We start from the raw sequence: 23,475 nt of genomic DNA on the forward strand, positions 1-23,475 counted from the left end.
TTAATGAAAACCCCAAATTTATTATCTCCAGAAAATTTGAATATTATATAAGCCCAATATCAAAAATTATTTTTAATACCGAAATGTTGGCCTACTGAAAAGTCTGTACAGTATATGCACTCAATACTTGGTCGGGGCTCCTTTTGCAGGAATTACTATATCAATGTGGCGTGGCATGGAGGCGATCAGCCTGTGGCACTGCTGAGGTGTTATGGAAGTTGGGTCTGGTGTCTCATCTTCCTTTTGACAATACCCCATAGATTCTCTATGGGGTTTAGGTCAGGCGAGTTTGCTGGCCAATGAAGCACATTGATACTGTGGTTATTAAACCAGGTATTGGTATTTTTGGCAGTGTGGGCAGGTGCCATGTCCTGCTGGAAAATGAAATCAGCATCTCCATAAAGCTTGTCAGCAGAGGGAAGCATGAAGTGCTCTAAAATTTCCTGGTAGACGGCTGCGTTCACTCTGGACTTGATATAACACAGTGGACCAACACCAGCAGATGACATGGCTCCCAAACCATCACTGACTGTAGAAACTTCACACTGGACCGCAAGCAACTTGGATTGATGCCTCTCCACTCTTCCTCCGGAATCTGGGACCTTGATTTCCAAATGAAATACAACATTTACTTTCATCTGAAAACAGGACTTTGGAATACTGAGCAACAATGTTGGTCCACTGTGTTATATCAAGTCCACAGTCAATGCAGCCGTCTACCAGGAAATTTGAGCGCACTTGATGCTTCCCTCTGCTGACAAGCTTTATGGAGATGCTGATTTAATTTTGCAGCAGGACTTGGCACCTGCCCACACTGCCAAAAGTACCAATACCTGGTTTAACAACCACAGTATCACTGTGCTTGATTGGCCAGCAAACTCGACTGACCTAAACCCCATAGGGAATCTATGGGGTATTGTCCAGAGAAAGATGAGACACCAGACCCAACAATGCAGATGAGCTGAAGGCCGCTATCAAAATAACCTGGGCTTCCATAACCCCTCAGCAGTGTCACAGGCTGATTGCCTCGATGCCACGCCGCATTGATGCAGTAATTCATGCAAAAGGAGCCCCGGCCAAGTATTGAGTGCATATACTGTACAGACTTTTCAGTAGGCCAACATTTCGGTATTAAAAATAATTTTTGAAATTGGGCTTGTATAATATTCTAATTTTCTGAGACACAAAATTTTGAGTTTTCATTAACTGTTAGGCATAATCATCAACATTAAAATAAAAAAATGCTGGAAATAGATCACTCTGTGTGTAATGAATCTACACTTTTTGAATTGAATTACTGAAATAAATAAACTTTTTGATATTCTAATTCATTGAGAAGGACTAGTATATGTGTGTCAAAATATTCCATACATCTTGGTTTATTCAGTATAGAGTATGAGCCTCACGCAAAGAAATACACGCCTTGGAATGCTATCAATGAGGTTATTATTGGTTGTCTGAAGAATGTTGTGACACGCTGAGTGCACTTGGGCATACAAATAATCAGGATTGGCAATTGCTGACCAATGACGTCTCAGATGTGCCCGATGGGAGATAAGTCCGGAGACGCTGCAGGCCATGGTAGCACGTTTTACCACGCAGGCTGCACACAGTAGCAACATTCGGCCTGGCGTTGTCCTGTTGAAAAACAGCTTATGAGACACTTTGGAAAAATGGCTGTACCACTGGTTCCACAAACCAATTCAATATAATGCCGGGCTGTTAGTGCACCTGAAATGAAGACTAGAGTGGTCTGGCTACCGCACATTATGCCACCCTACACCATAATCCCAGGAGTAGGACCGGTGTGACGTTCCCTTGTTGAAGGCCACTTCATGGAGTTGCCTACGTGGTCTCCAGACCAATCTCTGGCTATCATTGCAGCCGAGACATATGCGGGACTCATCACTGAAGAAGATAGACCGCCATTCCAGCCTTCAATGCAGTTTTGCTGTGCACCTTGATAGTCTTTGAGAGCAGTGGCGTGTGTTCAATAATACACCTGTAACCGGACGTGTGGCTCGTAGCACAATGTTGTGCAAATGCCTACTGATTGATTGTGTCAACACTGGTTGCCGCCCTAGGCTTGGGATGTGACGTCCAATTTCACTTACAGTAGAGAATGGAACACTACGCATCATTCTTCCAATCAGACGCTCCGTCCGTGCAGAGGTACGCCTCTGCGCACCTCTTACTGTCATTCCCGTTCATTGTTGTTCTCCCGACCTCCAGGACATACCACGTTGAACAGTGCTGACATCTCAGCCTAGCAGCATAGGAATCTTGCAGAGTGATAAACCAAGGTCACTTAGTTCAAGGATTTTGCCCCCCTCAGTTTGCAACAATGGGCGATAACTTGCACGTCGACGAACAGGAGACATCGCATAATTATCCCACACCACTTGATCTGATTGTTGAGGTTTTATCTGGTTTTAAAACTTCGCTTATTTGCTTTCAATTTAGCTTTTATGCCCCCCCCCTGCCACATGCCACAGATTGGCGCAAGGGGCTTGAAAATGTGATCACTTGCAGATCTTAGCAACACCTGTTACTTCCTCTTTTTGTCTAACCTTACAACTTTCCCTTCCTGGTGTTGTAATTTCAATGTTTAACAGTGTATATACCGTATTTTATTGTGTTAGTTTTTTTACTTGTGCCCACACTGCCCAGAGCTGTCTTAGGCACTGGACCTCCAGTGCCTTGGGATAAATAAGGCCCTGGTCTCCATTGTCGTGAATTGCGGGCTGGCCCTGTGTGGTATGTTGCTGTGCTTATACTCCCTTATATCGGTCTTTTGTCATGATGATACAGTCCATAGGTTAGCAGGATGTTGGAGACCGATAGAGGGGGTGATACTGCGGGATCCAGCTGCACCGTTTGTTTGTTGTCTTTGGTGATGGAGACGTGGATCTCCGTGGGAGCTGTGTGTTTATGATCATGTGTTTATCTTTTTCCCAATAGACCGGGTTAGATGGGGGCATGCACAGTTTATTGGCATGAACAGCGATATGTATACTTAATGAGCAATCTAGGATTTAACTTTTCTTATGGATTGGTGAGTGCCAGCCATTTTTTTTAATTAGCTTCATGAGAACTTTATGAGATCCGTTATAGTTTTATACAATATTTAATGAATTTCTGTGTTATGTATGGATTTTTTTTTTTTTAACCCCTTCGCGCACCAAGACGTAATAGCACGTACTTGTGCAGAGGGTGATGTATGGAGCGGCTCATGCTCTAAGCCTGCTCCAAACGCTGCGGGTGTCCGTTGTGTATTACAGCGGACACCCGGGACAGAGATTGCGCTGTTCCTGGCCGTTTAACCCCTGCCTTCACTCTGCCTCTGTTAAGTCCTTCCTCTATCGCTGGTTCAAGTCCCCTTACTTTCTCCAAAGTAATGTAAAAAATAAAAAAATTAATTGGTATCGCTGCGTCTGTAAAAGTCAAAACTATTACAATATACCATTATTGAACTCACATGGAGAATGGCGTAAAAAAAAATGTAAATGACAATATTGCTGTTTTTTGGTCACCTTAGCTCTGAAATTTTAATAAAAAGTGATCAAAGAGTTTTTATGTAGCAAGGAATTGTACCAGTAAAAATTACAGCTCGTCCCGCAAAAAATAAGCCCTCACATTGCTCAATCGACGAAAAAAAAGAAAAAGTTAAGCCTCTCAGAATGTGGTGTAACAAAAATGTATTTTTTAAAAACAAATAGTTTTTTCTTTGTAAAAGTAGTAAAATATAAAAAAACATAAGTTTGGTATCACCGTAACCATATTGAGCCGCAGAATAAAGTTAAGTTGATGTTTTTACCGCACCGTGAAAGCCGTAAAAACAAAATCCAAAAAACAATGGAGGAATCGCAGTTTTTTTCCAATTTCAGCCCGCAAATAATTATTTGTCAGTTTCCTAGTACATTATATGGTATTTTAAATGGTGCCAATAGAAACTACAACTCCTCCCGCAAAAAATAAGCTCTCACACTACTCTATTGAAAGAAAAAGAAAAAAAATGTCTGTCTTGAGTGTTAATATGAATTGTTATTGACACTATTGCACTTTATACTTGTAATGGTATAGAATATACTTGTTTCTAAAATTTTTATACTTTAATCTGTAATTTATATAATGATTGTAACACTTTTTAATTAATAATAATCTTTATTTATATAGTGCCAACATATTACGCAGCACCTTACAATTTAGAGGGAACATGAAACAAACAACATCAGACATTACATAGTGACAAAGTTCATTTACAATTCAAACCTGGGGAGTGAGGACCCTGCTCGCAAGAGCGTACAATCTATGAGGAAATAAGGAAGACACAAAGTGTAACAGTGTTTGTTCTGTACAATAGTCCAGCCATTTTTATACACATGCGGTGGTAACATAAAGCTGCATGAGCCGGTCACCAGCCAGTATCCGTGTATGACGGACATGAAGAGAAGGAGTGTTACGGAATCTTATTCTGATGACTAATCTAAAAGGGGGGCCATGGAAAGGAGTCTGATTAGGGAATGTTATAGGCCTGTCTAAATGTGTTTTCAGGGCACGTTTAAAACTGTGGATATTGGGAATTAATCTGATTGTCTGGGGTAGCGCATTCCAGAGGATGGGTGCAGCACGAGAAAAATCCTGGAGACGGGAGTGGGAGGCTCGGATTATGGAGGATTTACATAATGCATTCGGAAAGTCTTCAGACCTTTTAAATTTTTTCACGTTTTATTATGTTGAGGCCTTGTGCTAAAATAAAATAAAAATTCAAGTTTTTCCCCATCGTTCTACAATCAATGACAAAGTGAAAATGTTAGTAATATTTGCTAATTTATTGAAAAGGAAAACTAAAATATTGCATTGAGATAAGTATTCAGACCCTTTACCACTGGCGTAGCTATAGGGGTCGCAGTGGTCGCAATTGCGACCGGGCCCCGAAGCCAGGGTGGCCCACAGCCCCCCGCACCACATCAATAAAAAGTTACTATAGTAACTCGGGCCGCGAGCCCCTGTTACTATAGTAACAGACTTTACTTACCTTCCTGGTTCCGGATCGCAGCGGAGGTCCTGACGTCAAGCGCTGTGCGCCGCGCACAGCATCGAGACGACAGAACTACCGCCGCGGCTGAAGAGGAAGGTAAGATTAGCCCTGACTGGCGGGGTCTGACTCCCGGGGCCCGCCAATCAGCTGTTTTGAAGGGTTCGGAGCACTCGTACGAGAGCTGCTCCCCTTCATTCCGGTCACTTCATTCCGGTCACTTCATTCCGGTCACACTGTGAATTGGTGTCGGCGATTCACAGTGTGAGGCGAGTAGTGAAATGAAGGGAAGCAGCTCTCGTACGAGTGCTGCGGCCCCTTCAAAACAGCTCTCGGGATAGGCCATCAATGTTTAGGGACTGCACAACCCCTAAGCCTACGATGTAGCAGGCTTAGGGGGCCCATGAGACAGGATCACAGATTGTGTGATGCTGTCTGCTGGGCCCTGTATCTAAGCCAATCACATGGTAGGCTTAGATACATGGCCCATGCGTGATCCTGTCTGCTGGGCCCTGTATCTAAGCCAATCACATGGTAGGCTTAGATACATGGCCCATGCGTGATCCTGTCTGCTGGGCCCTGTATATAAGCCTACCACACTGTAGGCTTAGATACAGGGCCCCAGCACACAGTAATCTTATACTGTATAAGATTACTGTCTGCTGGACCCTGTATCTAAGCCTACGTTGTGGTAGGCTTAGATACAGGGTCCCACAGACCGTATCATACATGGGCCCTGTATCTAAGCCTAACACGTGTTACTAATCGTTTTTCTTGTGTGTTTTCTTACAGGTTCGGTCGTTGAACTACGGCGGATTCCAGGACTACTTCGATTAGGCTTTTTTTTTTTATTATCAATAAAATGGTTAATGAGGGTTGTGTGTTTTTTTTTTATTTCAATAAAATATTTTTTCTATGTCTTTGTGTTTTTTTTTAAACTATATTACTACCGCCTTAGTAATTGCCGCCGGCTGATTGACAGCATCCATTGCTAAGGCGGGGCTTAGTGTTAGCCGGTGCAGAGGCCAACACTAACCCCCTTTATTACCCCCGTACCCACCGCCACCAGGGGTGCAGGGAAGAGCTGGGTATCATCCAGTACTTGACCATCTGTAGTGATGGTCGGTCACTGGGGTGGCCGCAGGCTGGTATCAGGAGAGGAAAGGCCAGATACAGTGGCCCTTCCCACCCTGGTAATGCTAGGCTGTTGCTGCTTTATTGTATCTCGCTGGTTATGAAAAATGGGGGGACCCCACGTCATTTAAAAAAAATAAAATGAAATAAATAATTGGAAAGAACGATGTCGGGTCCCCCCCCAATTTTCATAACCAGCCAGATACAACACAGCAGCAGCAGGCAGCATTACCAGGGTGGGAAGGGCCACTGGTTTTGGCCTTCCCCAGCCTAATACTACAAGCCTGCGGCCACCCTGGTGCCTGCTTTTCAATACAGATGGTCGGGGTACTGGTTCGTACCCGGCTCTTCCCAGCACCGCTGGTGGCGGTGGGTACCGGGGTAATAATGGGGGTTAGTTTTAGCCTCTGCACCGGCTAACATTAAGCCCCGCATTAGTAATGCAGGTTGTCAATCAGCCAGCGGCCATTACTAAGGCGGTGATAATAAAGTTTAAAAAGATAAAAGCACATAGAAAAAATATTTTATTGAACTAAAAAAACACAACCCTCATTAACCATTTTATTGAGAATAAAAAAAACGCCGTCATTGAAGTCCTCGAATCTGAAGTCCAACAACCGAACCTGTAAAAAAACACAAACACACAAAAATAATCAGTAACACATAAAGAAGCAAAATTATTATTATTCTTACCTTTCCTGGGTCCAGCGTTTCAGCCGCAATGTCAGCGAGCTGGGCCCTGTATCTAATCCTATTATGTGTGATACTGTCTGCTGAGCCAATGTATCTAATCCTATCCATAGTATATAGGGTCGTAGTGCTATAGATATGCTATGCTGTCTCATATACACACCTTTTTTTGGGGGCGGACACATATGTATTGGGGCTATTTCCCCTGACATTTTAAGCCCTGAGGGTATGTTCACACGGCAGCGTCCGTTACGGCTGAAATTACGGTGCTGTTTTCAGGAGAAAACCGCTCCGGAATTTCAGACGTAATGGCACGTGCAGGCGTTTTTTTCGCTGCGTCCATTACGGACGTAATTGGAGTTGGTTTTCCATGGAGTCCATGGAAAACGGCTCCATTTACGTCTGAAGAAGTGACAGGCACTTCTTTGACGCGGGCGTCTTTTTTACGCGCCGCCTTTAGACAGCGGCGCGTAAAAAAAATGACCTTCGGCACAGAACATCGTAAGACCCATTCAAATGAATTGGCAGATGTTTGCCAACGCTTTTTAGCCGCATTTTCGGATGTAATTCAACGCTAAAACGCCCGAATTACGTCCGTAAATAGGGTGTGTGAACCCAGCCTTAGTGATGCCCCGGCTGCTAGTGCTGCATTGTTGGGTCACTTAGGAGACCCAGCGATGCAGCTGAAAGCTGCGGACCGTCGGCCATGAGGCGTTTGCGGGGGGGGGGGGCCCCAATAAGAACTTTTGCATCGGGGCCCATGAGCCTTTAGCTACGCCCCTGCCCTTTACTCAGTACTTAGTTGAAGCACCTTTGGCAGCGATAACGGCCTCTAGTCAGGAAATCTCTTTGAAAGTAAGGGTATGTTCACACGGCGGGGGTCCGTAACGGCTGAAATTACGGGGATGTTTCAGCCTGAAAACATCCCCGTAATTTCAGCCGTACCGGCATGTGCAGGCGCTTGAACGCCGCGTCAATTACGGCCGTAATTAGCGCTGCTATTCATTGGAGTCAATGAATAGCGGCTCCAATTACGGCCAAAGAAGTGACAGGTCACTTCTTCTACGCGGGCGTCTATTTACGCGCCGTCATTTGACAGCGGCGCGTAAATATACGCCTCGTGTGAACAGACAAACGTCTGCCCATTGCTTTCAATGGGCAGATGTTTGTCAGCGCTATTGAGGCGCTATTTTCAGACGTAATTCGGGGCAAAAACGCCCGAATTACGTCCGTAAATAGGCCGTGTGAACATACCCTAATGGTTTCCTTTTAAGTGTATTATGACTGTTGGTGTTAAGGTGACCATACACATAAAGATTTGGCTGCAATACCACAAGCATCCTGCTCATAGGGTAGTAAAGCATACACAAAAAGTTTTTTCCCATTATTCAAATGTTTGTCTTTTGACATGAAAATTAATCTCCTTTGTGTTTTCCTCGGACGACAGAAAACGAATCACTATGATTGTAACTTTAAAGGGTAACTAAACTTTCAGTAAACTTCTGACATGAGCAAAGCACGAAGACCCCCACCGATCGCTAAAACGAAGCGACAGAAGCGCACGGGTGAGCGCTGAGCGGCTTAGTTTCTAAATGGCTTTTCTCGGAAAGCCGCTTAGTTTCTAAATGGCTTTTCTCGGAAAGCCGATGTAACGGTGTACGGACTCAATAGAAAGTCTATGAGCCCGTACACTGTTACACTATTTGCGAGAAAAAACTATCAGAAATGAAGCCCATCCGAGCGCTTTGCCAGCTTCCTTTTAGTGATCAATGGGGGTCTCTGTGCTCGGACTGTCACTATGACATGTCAGAAGTTTTCTGAAAGTTTAGTAACCCTTTGACGGACTAGTATTGCGATTTCGATACGAACTCGATACTTTGCCAACAGTAATAAAAATAAAAGTTCTTCCATTTTCTGATGTGAGGCACGAGGTGTGATGTTTTTTGAATGTGCCTCACATTAATAGTAATTAATCCCATCATGTTTCTCAGTCATAATGGGTTAATGTGTGAGGTACATGATGGGGTTAATTACTATTAATGTGAGGCACATGGAGGTTAAATTCATTGCACCTCGTGCCCCACAATAAGTCAAAGAAAGCAGTTTTTATTTTATTTTTTTACAGCGTATACATTATAAATGATGCAAAAAAATTGTTGTGAAGGTTATTACGGCCGAATCAATACCCAATATGAGAATATTTTATGTATTGAGACTTATTTTAATGTTTATTGTAAAAAAAAGGTTTATGTGTATTTTTTATTTATTTAACATTACTTTGTTTTTACTTTATTTTTAAACGTTAATGTACTGGCATATATCTATATGCCAGTACATTAGCCTGGGTACTGATAGTATACAGGCAGTTGTTAGGACATACCCAAGTATGCCCTAACAGGAAATATGGTAAGACAGCCCTGGGGTCCTTCAATGGACCCTGGGCTGTCTGCCCATATATGGTATGTCCCTCAATCGCGTCACAGGGATTCCTGTGATGCGATCCAAGGGGCATCCCACCTTCTCACTTCCTCTTGAATGCTGCAGTCAGCTTTGATCGCAGCATTCAGGAGAATAGCGCCGGAGAGGAGAGGTTTCTCTGATCTCCGCCGTTATAGAGCAGGGCTGCGGCTGTGTAATACAGCCATTGCCCCGCTCTTGACGGTAAGTACGCGCGGTCAGCATGAGGTGATGTGGCCGGCGCTGCACTAATGAGCGGCGACACAAGCACTGAGGACAGAACATGGGGGTGTTTTGCAGCGCGCCTGCCATGTTCTGTCTTCATTGCCACCGCTCATTAGTGCAGCGCTGGCCGCATCGCATCATCCTGACCGCGCGCGCTTGTCAGGACTCAGGAGCGGTATTACACAGCCGCAGCCCCGCTCTCATACATTCATTTATTACTATACTAAGCTGTGCGGCCGCACAGCTAAGTATCGAAATACATGAAACAAAGGTATCGAACCGTTTGTGGATGCACAGTATCGAAACAGTATTGAAGTTTCGATGCACCATGCATCCCTACAACGGACACAAACGGAAACCATTGGCACCGGATCCGTCACTAATGAAATCAATGGTTTCCGTTTGTGCCAGTCAGGGCTTAGTTTTGACACACAGCTCAGACAGAATGTCGGAATGGAGCCCTGATGCAGATATGAATGAAGCCTTAGACAGACATTCTGCTGGGCCTTTCAAAGATTACAATGTATAAAGGCATTTCTTTGGTGAAAATTTTCTTGTTCTGGAAAGTAGAATTATAAGAAATGTGTGTGGGTTAGAATTAGTTAAATACTAGTGAATAAATGTGGAGTGCACTGCATTAAACAAGACTGCAATATTTAACAAAAGCTGCACTGGCTTTATAAAAACCGTAAGTGTGACATATCTGTCTTGTGTTGGCGGAGAACCATTATTGGATGGCATAATGACTACATATGCAGTGATTGTGCCAACCAATAATGCGATAGAAGCATATAGCATTTGAAAGAAATATACACAGACGTGATGTGAACTGAGCCTCGATTTTGCTTGGCCTGATAATAAAGACTTGTTCCATGTTGAAGTTTATATAGTAGTCAACTTCTAGGTAAAACTGCACTGTTCTATGTTAATGGCTGTAGAAAAATAAAGGGACAAAAAGAGAAGAAACTTAAAAAAAAAGTAACTACTGGAGTGCGCGATTTATTATAAGAAATCTCAAAATACATTTGTGAGAAATCTGATGCTATTGCTCTTTTGTAGTTGGCTTCCAATCTGTTCTTGCTCATCCATGTAGATACTGAATATATACCTCATACACATTATTTATTTTGCTAATGAAATGCGTACTCCCCCCATCCGTCCTGGCAACATTACATTTGTATAATTGGGCTGGAGCTTGGACTGCTGTCTTGCACTTTTGGGAATAAGTTTCAGTACAAAAGTGGTGTTTTCAGTTATTGTAAAAAAAATTGACATTACAATACTGTGAATTCTTAAATTGTGCAATGATGACATTTGGAGCAACAATCCAATCTGCTAGCATTTTTAAAAGTGAAGTAAAGCCAAGAAATATGTCATTATTGCTGAAAGAAATGGATTTACGTAATAAATCCCTGTGCTGCAGGGTGTACCCTTGTAAATGATAAAACAAATGTTAACAAAGGCAACTGCCTGACGTATTCTAGCCATTAACTCCTTAATGACCGGGCATGTTTGTACCTTAAAGAGGCTCTGTCACCAGATTTTGCAACCCCTATCTGCTATTGCAGCAGATAGGCGCTGCAATGTAGATTACAGTAACGTTTTTATTTTTAAAAAACGAGCATTTTTGGCCAAGTTATGACCATTTTTGTAATTATGCAAATGAGGCTTGCAAAAGTCCAAGTGGGTGTGTTTAAAAGTAAAAGTCCAAGTGGGCGTGTATTATGTGCGTACATCGGGGCGTTTTTAATACTTTTACTAGCTGGGCGCTGTGAAGAGAAGTAACATCCTCTTCTCTTCAGAACGCCCAGCTTCTGACAGTGCAGATCTGTGACGCCACTCACAGGTCCTGCATCGTGACGGCCACATCGGCAGCAGAGGCTACAGTTGATTCTGCAGCAGCATCAGCGTTTGCAGGTAAGATCGACTTACCTGCAAACGCTGTTGCTGCTGCAGAATCAACTGTAGCCTCTGGTGCCGATGTGGCCGTCACGATGCAGGACCTGTGAGTGACGTCACAGATCTGCACTGTCACAAGCTGGGCGTTCTGAAGAGAAGAGGATGTTACTTCTCATCACAGCGCCCAGCTAGTGAAAGTATTAAAAACGCCCCGATGTACGCACATAATACACACCCACTTGGACTTTTACTTTTAAACACACCCACTTGGACTTTTGCAAGCCTCATTTGCATAACTACAAAAATGGTCATAACTTGGCCAAAAATGCTCGTTTTTTTAAAATAAAAACGTTACTGTAATCTACATTGCAGCGCCGATCTGCTGCAATAGCAGATAGGGGTTGCAAAATCTGGTGACAGAGCCTCTTTAATGACCAAGCCAAATTTGTCAAATCTGGTATGTCTGACTTTATCAGAGAATAACTCTGTGAAAGTTTTGAATATCCAAGTAATTCTGACATTGTTTTTTCGTCACATGTTGTACTTTATTTTAGTGGTAAAAGTAGACTGATACGATTTGCGGAAATTAATTAAAAAATAGAGAAATTGAAGAAATTTTGTAAAAATGATCATTTTTCCCTATTTTTAACTGCAATATGTCACATATGTACACACATACTGCACAATTTTTTTAATTAAATATATATTTCCATCTCTTTACTCTATTTTGGCAGCACTTTTGGAAAAAAAAAATTTTTTTTTGAGCAATTTGGAAGACTTACAAATTTAGTAATAATTTTATACATTTTGAAGTACATTTTGTTTTCCTGCACCAAGCCAGGTTTTCAGAGGCTCATAGCTGTCAGAATGGTGGAAACCCCCACAAGTGACCCCATTTTGAAAACTACACCCCTTAAGGTATTTATTAAGGGGTGTTGTAAGTATTTTGACCCCACAGTTTTTTTGTAAGAATTCATGCAAAGCAGGCGTAATAAAATTAAATTTCACTTTTTTCATAAAAGTATCACTTTGAAGACCGATTTCTGTGTAAAGTGACCATGAGAATGAAGAAACACACCCCAAAATCTATCACCCTGTTTCTCCTGTTTTTAAAAATGCCCCCATTGTGACCCTAATGCATTGCTTGGACACACGACAGGGCCCGAAAGGGAGGGAGCACCCGGAGGCTTTCAGGACTCCTATTTTGCTTGAAAATGTTTTAGGCCCCACTGTACATTTGGAGAGGTTTTGAGCTGCCAGAACGATAGAAACTCCCCATAAACGACCCCATTTAGAAAACTAGACCCCTTAAGGTATTTATCTAGGGGTGTAGTGCGTACTTTGACCCCACAGTTTTTTGCTAAATTTAATGCATAGCAGGTGAAAAAAAAACAAAAAACACTTTTTTCATAAAAGTATCACTTTGAAGACCGATTTCTGTGTAAAGCGACCATGAGAATGAAGAAACACACGCCAAAATCTATCACCCTGTTTCTCCTGTTTTCAAAAATGCCCCCATTGTGACCCTAATGCATTGCTTGGACACACGACAGGGCCTGAAAGGGAGGGAGCACCCGGAGGCTTTCAGGACTCCTATTTTGCTTGAAAATGTTTTAGGCCCCACTGTATATTTGGAGAGGTTTTGAGCTGCCAGAACAATAGAAACTCCCCATAAACGACCCCATTTAGAAAACTAGACCCCATAACGTAATTATTTAGGTGTATAGTAATTATTTTGACCCCACAGTTCTTTGCTAAATTTAATGCATATCAGGTGAAAAAGAAAATAATTTCACTTTTTTCATAAAAGTATTTGTTTGAAGACCGATTTCTTTGTAAAGCGAACATGAAAATGAAGAAACACACCCCAAAATCTATCACCCTCTTTCTCCTGTTTTCAAAAATACCCACATTGTGGCCCTAATGCGTTGTTTGGACACACGGCAGGGCCCCAAAAGAAGGGAGCACCCGGAGGCTTTCAGGACTCCTATTTTGCTTGAAAATGTTTTAGGCCCCACTGTACATTTGGAGAGGCTTTGAGCTGCCAGAACAATAGAAACTCCCCATAAACGACCCCATTTCGAAAACTAGACCCCTTAAGGTATTTATCTAGGGGTATAGTTAGCATTTTGACCACACAGGTTTTTCGCTAAATATATTGGAATTAGTCTGTAAACAACATAGAAATTTTTATTATTTACAAGGAATAACGAAGAAAATGCACCCCAACATTTGTAAAGCAATGTCTCCCGATTACGACAATACCCCATATGTGGTAATAAACTGCTGTTTGGACCCACAGCAGGGCTCAGAAGGGAAGGAGCGCCATTTGGATTTATGATTTTGCTGGAATGGTTTTCGTTGCCATGTCGCATTTGCAATGCACTGGAGGGACCAAAACAGGGGAAACCCCCCAAAAGTGATCCCATTTTGGAAAAACCTTCAAGGAATTTTTCTAGGGGTATAGTGAGCATTTACACCCCACGGGTCTTTTGCAGAGTTTATTAGAATTAGGGCGCGAAAATTAATATCAAAATTTTTTCCACTAAAATGTTGCATTTTCTCATTTTCACAAGGGATAAAGGAGGAAAAAAACAACCATATTTTATAAAGCAATTTCTCCCGAGTACGGAAATACCCCACATGTGGTCATACGTTTTTTCATTAGAAATGAATTAACCCTTTCAGGACTGATCCAGTTTTTGCTTTCTTATTTTAGATTTTCCCTCCCCGCTTTCCAAGAGCCATAACTTTTTTATTTTTCCATCAATAGAGCGGTGGGAGGGCTTATTTCTTGCGGGAGGAGCTGCAGGTTTTATTGGTACCATTTTTTGGTACATAAAAAGTGATTCAAAAGTTGTATTACATTTTTCTTTTAGAGCGAAGGTGAAAAAAAAAAACTGAGATTTTGGCGGTTTCAATTATTAATTTTTTTTAAGGTGTGCACTGTGCAAATTAAATAATGGTATATTGTAATAGTTCGGACTTTTACGGACGTAGCGATACCAATTTTGTTCATTTTTTTACATTACTTTAGAAGAAAAATGCGAAAAGGTGTTTTGTTTTTTTAACTTTCAAAAAAAAAATCTCACTACTAATAACTATAATTCTTCTACACATTTTATTAATCAATCCCCTTAGGGGACTTGATCCAGCGATCATTGGATCACTAATGTATTGCAGTGTATTGTTATTCTTACAGGCTTCTGTAACAGCGCAATCGCTGTTCCTGCCCGTTAGTACCGAGGGGGCCTGCTGTAATACACAGCCGACACCCGCAGCGTATGGAGCGGGCTCAGCATGTGAGCCGGCTCCATACATCAACCACCGCACCATGACAGGCAATTAAGTCATAGTGCGCAAAGGGGTTAATGCGCAGCGGATGGTTCAAAGTGAAAATTGCAATTTTCCACTGATATGCCATTTTAGTGCATAATATGTTGTGCCCATTGTGTGCCACAGAAGACAAATACCTCATAAAACGTTAAGCGGGTTCTCTCGGGTATGGCGACGCCGTATGTGTAGGCGCAAACTGCTGCTTGGGGACGCTGCAGGGCTCAGAAGGGAGGGACACCATTTGGCTTTTGGAGCGCAGATTTTGCTTGGTAGTTTTTCTGTTTTGGGTTTCGCTGGTATTTCAGTTTATAATGTGGGGACATATGTAATCTGTGCGGGGTACATCAGGGTATATGTAATCTGTGCGGGGTACATCAGGGTATATGTAATCTGTGCGGGGTACATCAGGGCATAATAAGAGGGTACAATAATGGGGTAAATAAATAATATTTCATAGATATGTGACTGGTGTCGCACTGATAAATGGCGCCCGATCTTATCCACTTTTGGAACATTTTGCATCGCCATATTCTGAAAGCCAGAACTTTTTTATTTTTTCACCACCGGAGCTGCGAGGGCTTATTTGTTGCAGGACAATCTGTAGTTTTCATTGGTACCATTTTGGGGCACTTGTTTTTTTTTTTTTTATCACTTCTTGTTCAATTTTTTTGCAATCCTGAGCAAAAAACAGGAATTCTGACACCGTTTTTTAGGTTTTCTTTTTGCGGCGCTCACCGTACGCTATAAATGACATTTTTACTTTATTCTGGGGGTTGGTACTATTACGGCGATACCATATGTATATAGGTTTGGTCCTTTTTTTTAGCGTTTGCACAATAAAATGACTTATTTATAAACCCAAAAAATTTCTGTGTCGCCATATTAGTCAAAAAAGCTGTGTAAGGGCTTGTTTTTTGCGGGACGGATAGAAGTTTTTATTGGTACTATTTTTGGGAACATGCGACTTTTTGATCACTTTTTATTCTTTATTTTGGGAGGGGTGGTGACCAAAAAAATTGCGATTCTGTCGTCGTTTTTTATTGATTTTTTTTTGGGGTGTTCATTGTGCGGGAAAAATAACATTATAGTTTTATAGTTGGGGTCGTTACGAACGCGGCGATACCAAATATGTGTACTTTTTTAACGTGTTCATTTTTTTTCTATAATAAAAGTCTTATTATAGGAAAAAAAAGCATTTTCTGTTTATATCACTTATAACTTTTATTTTTACACTTTTTTTTAAACATTTTTATTACTTTTTTTTAACTTTTTTAACTTGTCCCACTAGGGGACACTTAGACTTGCAGCTTTGATCGCTGCTAGAGTACATTACACTACACACGTAGTGTAATGTACTCTAACTGTCATTGTGACGTGACTGTCACACTGACAGGAAGCAGAGGAGGAACGGCCGGAGGCTGTTCCTCCGAGGCTTCCGTGCATGGCAACCCGGAGGTCATTATCTGACCTCCGATTGCCGTGACAAGCATCGGTAGCCCCCACGATCACTTCGTGGGGGCTGCCGATGTGCTTCAAACCACTTAAATGCGGCGACGGCAATCCGTCGCCGCACTTAAGGGGTTAACTGCCGAAAGCAGCGGCGATGGTCCGCTGTCCGGCAAGACTGATGTCTCAGCTGTCTAGGACAGCTGTCAGCGCGGGTCTGTCACTCTGTGTTTACACAGTGACAGTTTGAAATGCGGACGAAAATGCACGTCCTGGAGCGGGAACTAGCAGCCGACCAGGACGTACATTTTCGTCCTTGGTCGTGAAAGGGTTAAAAAAACAATTGTATACACTTGTTTTCAATTAAGCTTTAGGTAACACATTATAGCTATTAAATGACAAGAATACTACCCCTTCCCGACATCCACCATATATATATATATATATATATATATATATATATATATATATATTGTGGGGGTTTAGCATCAGGAGAAGTTGGTACAGCAGTTTCTTAGTTGCCAGAGACAGGGACACCGTGCATTAAAGTTCATAACAGGGCTTTGCCTGTATTTTATTCTTGTCAAAGAAACAGCCTCTTGTACAACAAGGCAAAATACAAAATAAATCCTGCTCGTCTGAGCACTAACTAAACAAGATATTATCTAACTATACCAAGTGCCTTCCTACCAGGCACTGGACACAAAGTAACACAGGTCTTTACTCACATAGAATACAGGCTACTCCAGACTTAGTAGTCTCCGGTCTGAGTCAGGGGTGAGACTGACACACACTGTGTCTGGAGGAATGAAGGAAAAAACGGGTACTATTCAGGCGCTACCGATCGGAGTGGTCATCCGTTGAAAGGTATAATCCAATTGTCTCAAGGATAGAGATGAGATCAGTAGTTAAAAGGATTTATTAGTGCAGGTATAAAACACTTTTGGATTCTGCTCTACTGGATGTTATGCTCCCAGCATAACCGCACCACTTGCACACTGTTCACACCTGCAAATCACAGTTTCATGCACTATTGTGCGCTTTGTTGTTTTTTTCTGCCACACACTGTGTCTGCACCTTTTTATACACAGGCTGCAGGTGCAGCTAATTGAGCAGCAGCCTTGTCCTACAAACAGATAGGTGTAGATCAGCAGCACAGAACAGTTATTCGGAAGGGTGCACGTCTCCTGGGTCACAGTCCAAAGTGGCCCCTCAGTTAAGGCAGAAAAGGAATGGAGACAGCACTACCAAATTTTCAAAGTGAAGATCCTTTATTCCAGGGTGCAACGTTTCAGCTCAACACGAGCCTTTCTCAAGCATGCTTAAAGAGGCTCTGTCACCAGATTGTGCAACCCCTATCTGCTATTGCAGCAGATAGGCGCTGCAATGTAGATTACAGTAACGTTTTTATTTTTAAAAAACGAGCATTTTTGGCCAAGTTATGACCATTTTTGTAATTATGCAAATGAGGCTTGCAAAAGTCCAAGTGGGTGTGTTTAAAAGTAAAAGTCCAAGTGGGCGTGTATTATGTGCGTTCATCGGGGCGTTTTTAATACTTTCACTAGCTGGGCGCTCTGAAGAGAAGTAACATCCTCTTCTCTTCAGAACGCCTGCAGCGTTTGCAGGTAAGATCGACTTACCTGCAAACGCTGATGCTGCTGCAGAATCAACTGTAGCCTCTGGTGCCGATGTGGCCGTCACGATGCAGGACCTGTGAGTGACGTCACAGATCTGCACTGTCAGAAGCTGGGCGTTCTGAAGAGAAGAGGATGTTACTTCTCTTCAGAGCGCCCAGCTAGTGAAAGTATTAAAAACGCCCCGATGTACGCACATAATACACGCCCACTTGGACTTTTACTTTTAAACACACCCACTTGGACTTTTGCAAGCCTCATTTGCATAATTACAAAAATGGTCATAACTTGGCCAAAAATGCTCGTTTTTTAAAAATAAAAACGTTACTGTAATCTACATTGCAGCGCCTATCTGCTGCAATAGCAGATAGGGGTTGCAAAATCTGGTGACAGAGCCTCTTTAAGCCGAGATTGGAAAGCTAGAGCTTTCTATTGCAAAAAATACTCATTCCCTGGAGCCTAGGATACATATGACAGGATTCTAATGCTAGCACAGGCTTCCAGCATCCGTAGTTTCAGTTGCTGCACATCTCATATCTTCACAGCATAGACAATTGCCTTCAGTTGACCCCAAAGATAAAAGTCTAAGGGGGTCAGATCGGGAGGCATTTCATCTGCGGTGTTGCTATCAGTGTGTGAAGAGTGGGAGAAGAGGGTTGCATTGACAATCCAACACAATGGCAGCACTTTGAACACATTTTATAAGTGGTCAGAAACTTGCAAATAACTCATGAAAGAATAAAGTAACGTTAAAACCAAGCACACCATTGTTTTTCTTGTGAAATTCTCGATAAGTTTGATGTGTCACATGACCCTTTTCCCATTGAAAAAACTAAAGTTGGATACAAAATGGCCGACTTCAAAATGGCCGCCATCTTCAACACCCAGCTTGAAAAGTTTCCCCCCTCCCATATACTAATGTGCCACAAACAGGAAGTTAATATCACCAACCATTCCCATTTTATTTAGGTGTATCCATATAAATGGCCCACCCTGTATACATGGCACTATAGGGAAGGGGTTCTCGCAAAGCGCAGTACAGTTACGTCGTGGTGATAGTGCGGGCTCAGGAGCTGGGACCGCACCATCACCGCCGGGTGCCAGCTGTACATTGCAGCTGACACCCTGCTGTAACGGCCAGGACTAGAGCTAGTCTACGATCCGGCCGATTTAACCCCACAGATGCTGCGCTCAATAGAGATCTAAGCATCTGAGGAGTTTTTAGCCACCGGCATGCCACTTTGCGATCGCTGGGCTGTCGATGACTATAATAGCAACCGGAGGCCTAATACTGGCCTTCTGGTCTGTCAGCTACAAAAGCCTCCTAGAACCCGCCCGGAGGCAGGGCCTTAAAGGCTTCCATAGCCGATGGCAAGTTGTCATCAGCGGTGGGTGTAAGCTGTATGTTACATCTGACACCTGCTGTAACGGCTGGAACCGGAGCTAGCTCTGATTCCCGCAATTAACCCCTTAGATGCAGCGTTCGAAGGCGTTGGCTGCATCTTAGTGGTTTGTAGCAAATCAGCAGCCCTGCAATGTGATCGCAGGACTGCTGACTGCTACTATGGCAACAGGAAGCCTAACAATGGCCTCCTGCTCTGCCGATTACTGAAGACACTTAGGCCCCGCCCTGAGGAGGAGCCTAATTGACTTGCTGTCAGTGAACGACTGACCGTTCTATTACATTTCACTACATAGGTAGTGAAATGTATTAGAACAGCAATCAAACAGTTGGACCTTCAAATCCACTAGTGGGACTAAAAAACTGTGTAAAAAGAAGGTTGTAAAAAATAAAATAAACGTTTCAAGTAATAAAATAAAACACAATCGCCCTTTTTCCCCTATCTAGTCCTTTATTATTGAAAAAAAAAAATAAACCATACATATTTGGTGTTGCCACGTCCATAACAGCCAGAAGTATAAAAATATTATGTTATTTATCCTACGCAGTGACCGCCGTAAAAAAACAAACTAAAAACAAGTGCCAGAATGACTGTTTTTTTTTTGGTCACTTTGGCTTCCAGCATTTCAGCAATATGTGGAATATCATGTCTTGATCTGTCTCACAACACCAACAATGTGTGACACCTGTCAATATAGTATATGTAAAGAGGCTGTGACCTTGTACAACATAAAATGATCTCAAAACTGAAATCTGTATAACCTAGGACTGGGGTGTGACAGTAATTGTAACTTTGATATACTATTATATAGGATCTAGACTACTGTGTTATCTCAACTCACTGAATTGACATTGTGCGCAAGATAAATAAATGACAAATTTGGCTTTTCTACATCTTTATATATTCAGCGTATAGCAATAACAAACTATTTTTTTCTATCTATTTTAGTTTTTGGGGATAGCCTTTCTTGGAGTTGGTCTATGGGCATGGAGTGAAAAGGTATGTTTTTCCTGTACCTATTGTATATTAAAGCAGAACTCTGCATATTATCGTTTGATCATTTTGCATTCAATGCTCTTCATTGTGTCTTTTCCAAATTTCACAAAAACATAAATCAACTTCTGTAAAGGGTAACTAAATGTTTGACAAACTTCTGACATGTCATCGTGACATGTCAGAAGTTTTGATTGGTGAGGGTCCGAGCAGGAATTACTGCGCCCCATACAGCCAAAGAGATTGGGCCCCCCTCCATTACCGATGGTGGGCAACGGAGAAGTGTGGCGCTCACGTTTGTATGCTATACGCAGTAACTGATTTATTTACTGATGTCAAGTTACAGTGAACGAAACCATGGAGCAGTCAGTGACCATTTGATACCCTGGATTTTATTGAATTCAGCCAAAACATTTGGCATACAATGGGATAGGTCGCCTGGGGAATGTCCCTGGGGAAACTCTGATAACAGGACAGAGTCGTCAGGAGCTTTCCCTGGACCACAGTCCACAGGCAGAGTGCTTGTGATAGAAATGCTTTAAGTTAATAAGAAGCGGGCAGGCCCCTTTGTTTCAGCATTGTGGCCGGGCCCCTGACTGCAGTACCACCTGTACTGCCCTGATGTCGACCCTGGGTCTGAGCACTGAGACCTCCACCAATCGATAAAACGAATCGGCAGAAGTGCTCGTGTGCGCGCTCAGCCGCTTCGTTTTTGTTCGGCTTTTTCTGGAAAGCCGATGTATCGGAGTACGAGCTCATAGACTTTCTATTGAGCCCATACTCTGATACATTGATTTCTGGAAAAAGCCAAACAGACACGAAGCGCCTGAGCCCTCACACGAGCGCTTCTGCCTCTTCATTTTAGAGATTGGTGGGGGTCTCAGTTATCGGACCTCCACCAATCAAAACTTCTGACGTCACTATGACATGTCAGAAGTTTGTCAAACATTTAGTTACCCTTAATCTCTGAAAACTCATGTATAAAAATGGGCAGTAAAATGGCAGATAAGATTTAATGTTGATAAATTATAAGTTTAAACATTTTAAGACAAAAAAATATGCTTGCCATTTATACCCTGAACCCTTGTAATGCGTTCAGGGTATAAACGGATTTAGAAATATATTTGGAAATAAGTTCATGTGGTCTTGCTATGCAAATGTGGTTTTCTTTTCTAAGCATCAAATTGTTTTAATTTTTTTTTTTAGTTGCCTAATGATAAGTTCCATCTATTGTGTACACGTACAACAGATTTTCATGCTAAAGTGTGTTTGCTGCCACAAGTTGAAAGTTTGTTTACAGGGTGCCTTAACACAGAGACACATTAGGTAATACAGGATGATTCAAAATGGTGCAAAAGTAAAGGCCTGTAGTTAAAGTAACATCAGTGGTAAATGACCAGTGACTGAAAATCAAAGCAAAACTGGCTAAGTTGACCATAGCAACCAATCACAGCACAGCTTTCATTTTCAAGAACCAAACTTTAAATGTGCTTCAATAGTGTGACATAAGATGGCGACATCAAAGCAAGAAAAATCTTTTTGCATGTTGGAATTTGCAAGAATGGGGTCTGTTGTGACAGTACAGCAAAACTTTTTTTTTTCAAATAAATTTGGTAAATGTGCTCCGCATAGAAACTGGGTTTTGCATTGGGTGAAGCAATTCAAAACCACTGGGTGTTTATGGTATGGGAAAAGTCCGGGCCGCCCAAAGACTTCGGAAGAGACAGTGAAGAGGATTCGAGCCGCGTACGAGCGTAGTCCTAGAAAGTTGACCAGGCTAACTAGTTTGAGACTACAGGTGCTACAAACCACGGTATGGTGTTTCTTTCGAGAACGTCTGGGTTGTAAGCCATACAGATTACATCATCTTCAGGAACTAAAATCAGACGAAAAACCGAAACGCTGTGACTTTTGCATTAACTTGCAGGGCCAATTGGAAGAGGACCAATTCGCTGACAGGTTGGTGTTCAGTGATGAGGCTACCTTTCACCTCAGTGGGAAGGTCAATCGCCACATCGTTAGAATTTGGGGCTCAGAAAAACAATGCACCCTTATTGAGCACATGAGGGACTCACCCAAAGTAAACGTGTTCTGTGCAATGAGAAGGCACAAAGTCTACGGTCCCTTCTTTTTTGCCGAGGATATTGTCACTGGCCACTCCTACAGTACCTGTACATGTTAAAGGAATGACCTATGCCACAGATAGTCTAGGTTTGGCAGATCTTCCTCTATCAGCAGCATGGTGCACCTCCACATTTCCTTTTGGATGTTTGCCGATAACTGAATGAAACTCTACTCTAACGATTGACCAATGTTGCGCTGGCCTCCACGATCGCCAGATCTAACACCCTGCGACTTCTTTATGTGGGGCTACATCAAAGAGTCAGTGTATCTGCCCCCCGCCACAGAATCTGAACGACCCGAGACAACGCATCACTGAAACAGTGGAGTCCATATCCTCAGATATGCTGGCACGCGCCTGGACAGAACTGGACCACCGTCTAGACATCTGCTGTGTCACTAATGGAAATCACTTTGAACATTTGTAGTGTATAGTTAAAACCTGGATAGATAGTGTGTCTTTTCATGTTAAGAAATTTGTGTTATTTTTTTTCTCGGTTATGAATACCGAGACTATAATTTTACATCAACGGCCTTGAATCACCCTGTACTAGTAAAACACACATCTGAAGGTGTAGTACTAAAGATCTTTAAACACAGTTTAATTACAGATTTACCTCCTCCCACCGGCCCGTTCTAAAAATTTCCAGCAGCTTTTTTTTTACTAGCAGCCTGACACGGCAATTCCTCTGACAGTGCCGTTTTTGAGTGTGCCATATCTCATTACGTTTTAGCTAATACAAAAGAAGAGCTGGCACTTGGCATGCTCCTTTGTGGTCTACCCGGAGTGCTGCTAGGCACCAAATCATGAACCAGTGCCGCATACAGAAATGGTAAGGCCCCGCAGCAGAATTCAAAATGGCCCAACCTCTCTCTCTCTTTCCAAGGTACTATAATATTTTAATTTCAGAATATATTTTTATAGGGGTCAGAGATGTGTTTTTCTACAGAGCTCCAAATCCCCCTGCTTCCCTTCACACAGTTTTAGGCCAGATTCAGATGAGTTGCGCATCTTGGACATGAAAAACTGGCGTTTTTCACGTCTGAGGTGCATCCGTTCTCTGCGCTGCGGGGTGCGATATCACGCATCCCCAATATA

At 42.4% G+C, this 23,475-nt stretch overlaps 1 protein-coding gene across 2 annotated transcripts in view; it reads left to right on the forward strand.

Annotated features, from left to right (window-relative positions):
• Positions 1-23,475, forward strand: part of TSPAN5 (tetraspanin 5) — a 207,261-nt gene that overhangs the window by 115,074 nt on the left and 68,712 nt on the right. For both annotated transcript variants that reach the window (XM_075860645.1, XM_075860646.1), the window contains exon 2: positions 20,211-20,261. In XM_075860645.1, the coding sequence (XP_075716760.1) occupies positions 20,211-20,261 (51 nt within the window). The remainder of the gene's footprint in view (positions 1-20,210; positions 20,262-23,475) is intronic.

This window comes from Rhinoderma darwinii, chromosome 1, assembly GCF_050947455.1.
Source record: "Rhinoderma darwinii isolate aRhiDar2 chromosome 1, aRhiDar2.hap1, whole genome shotgun sequence".
NCBI classification, from domain to species: Eukaryota; Metazoa; Chordata; class Amphibia; order Anura; family Rhinodermatidae; genus Rhinoderma; species Rhinoderma darwinii.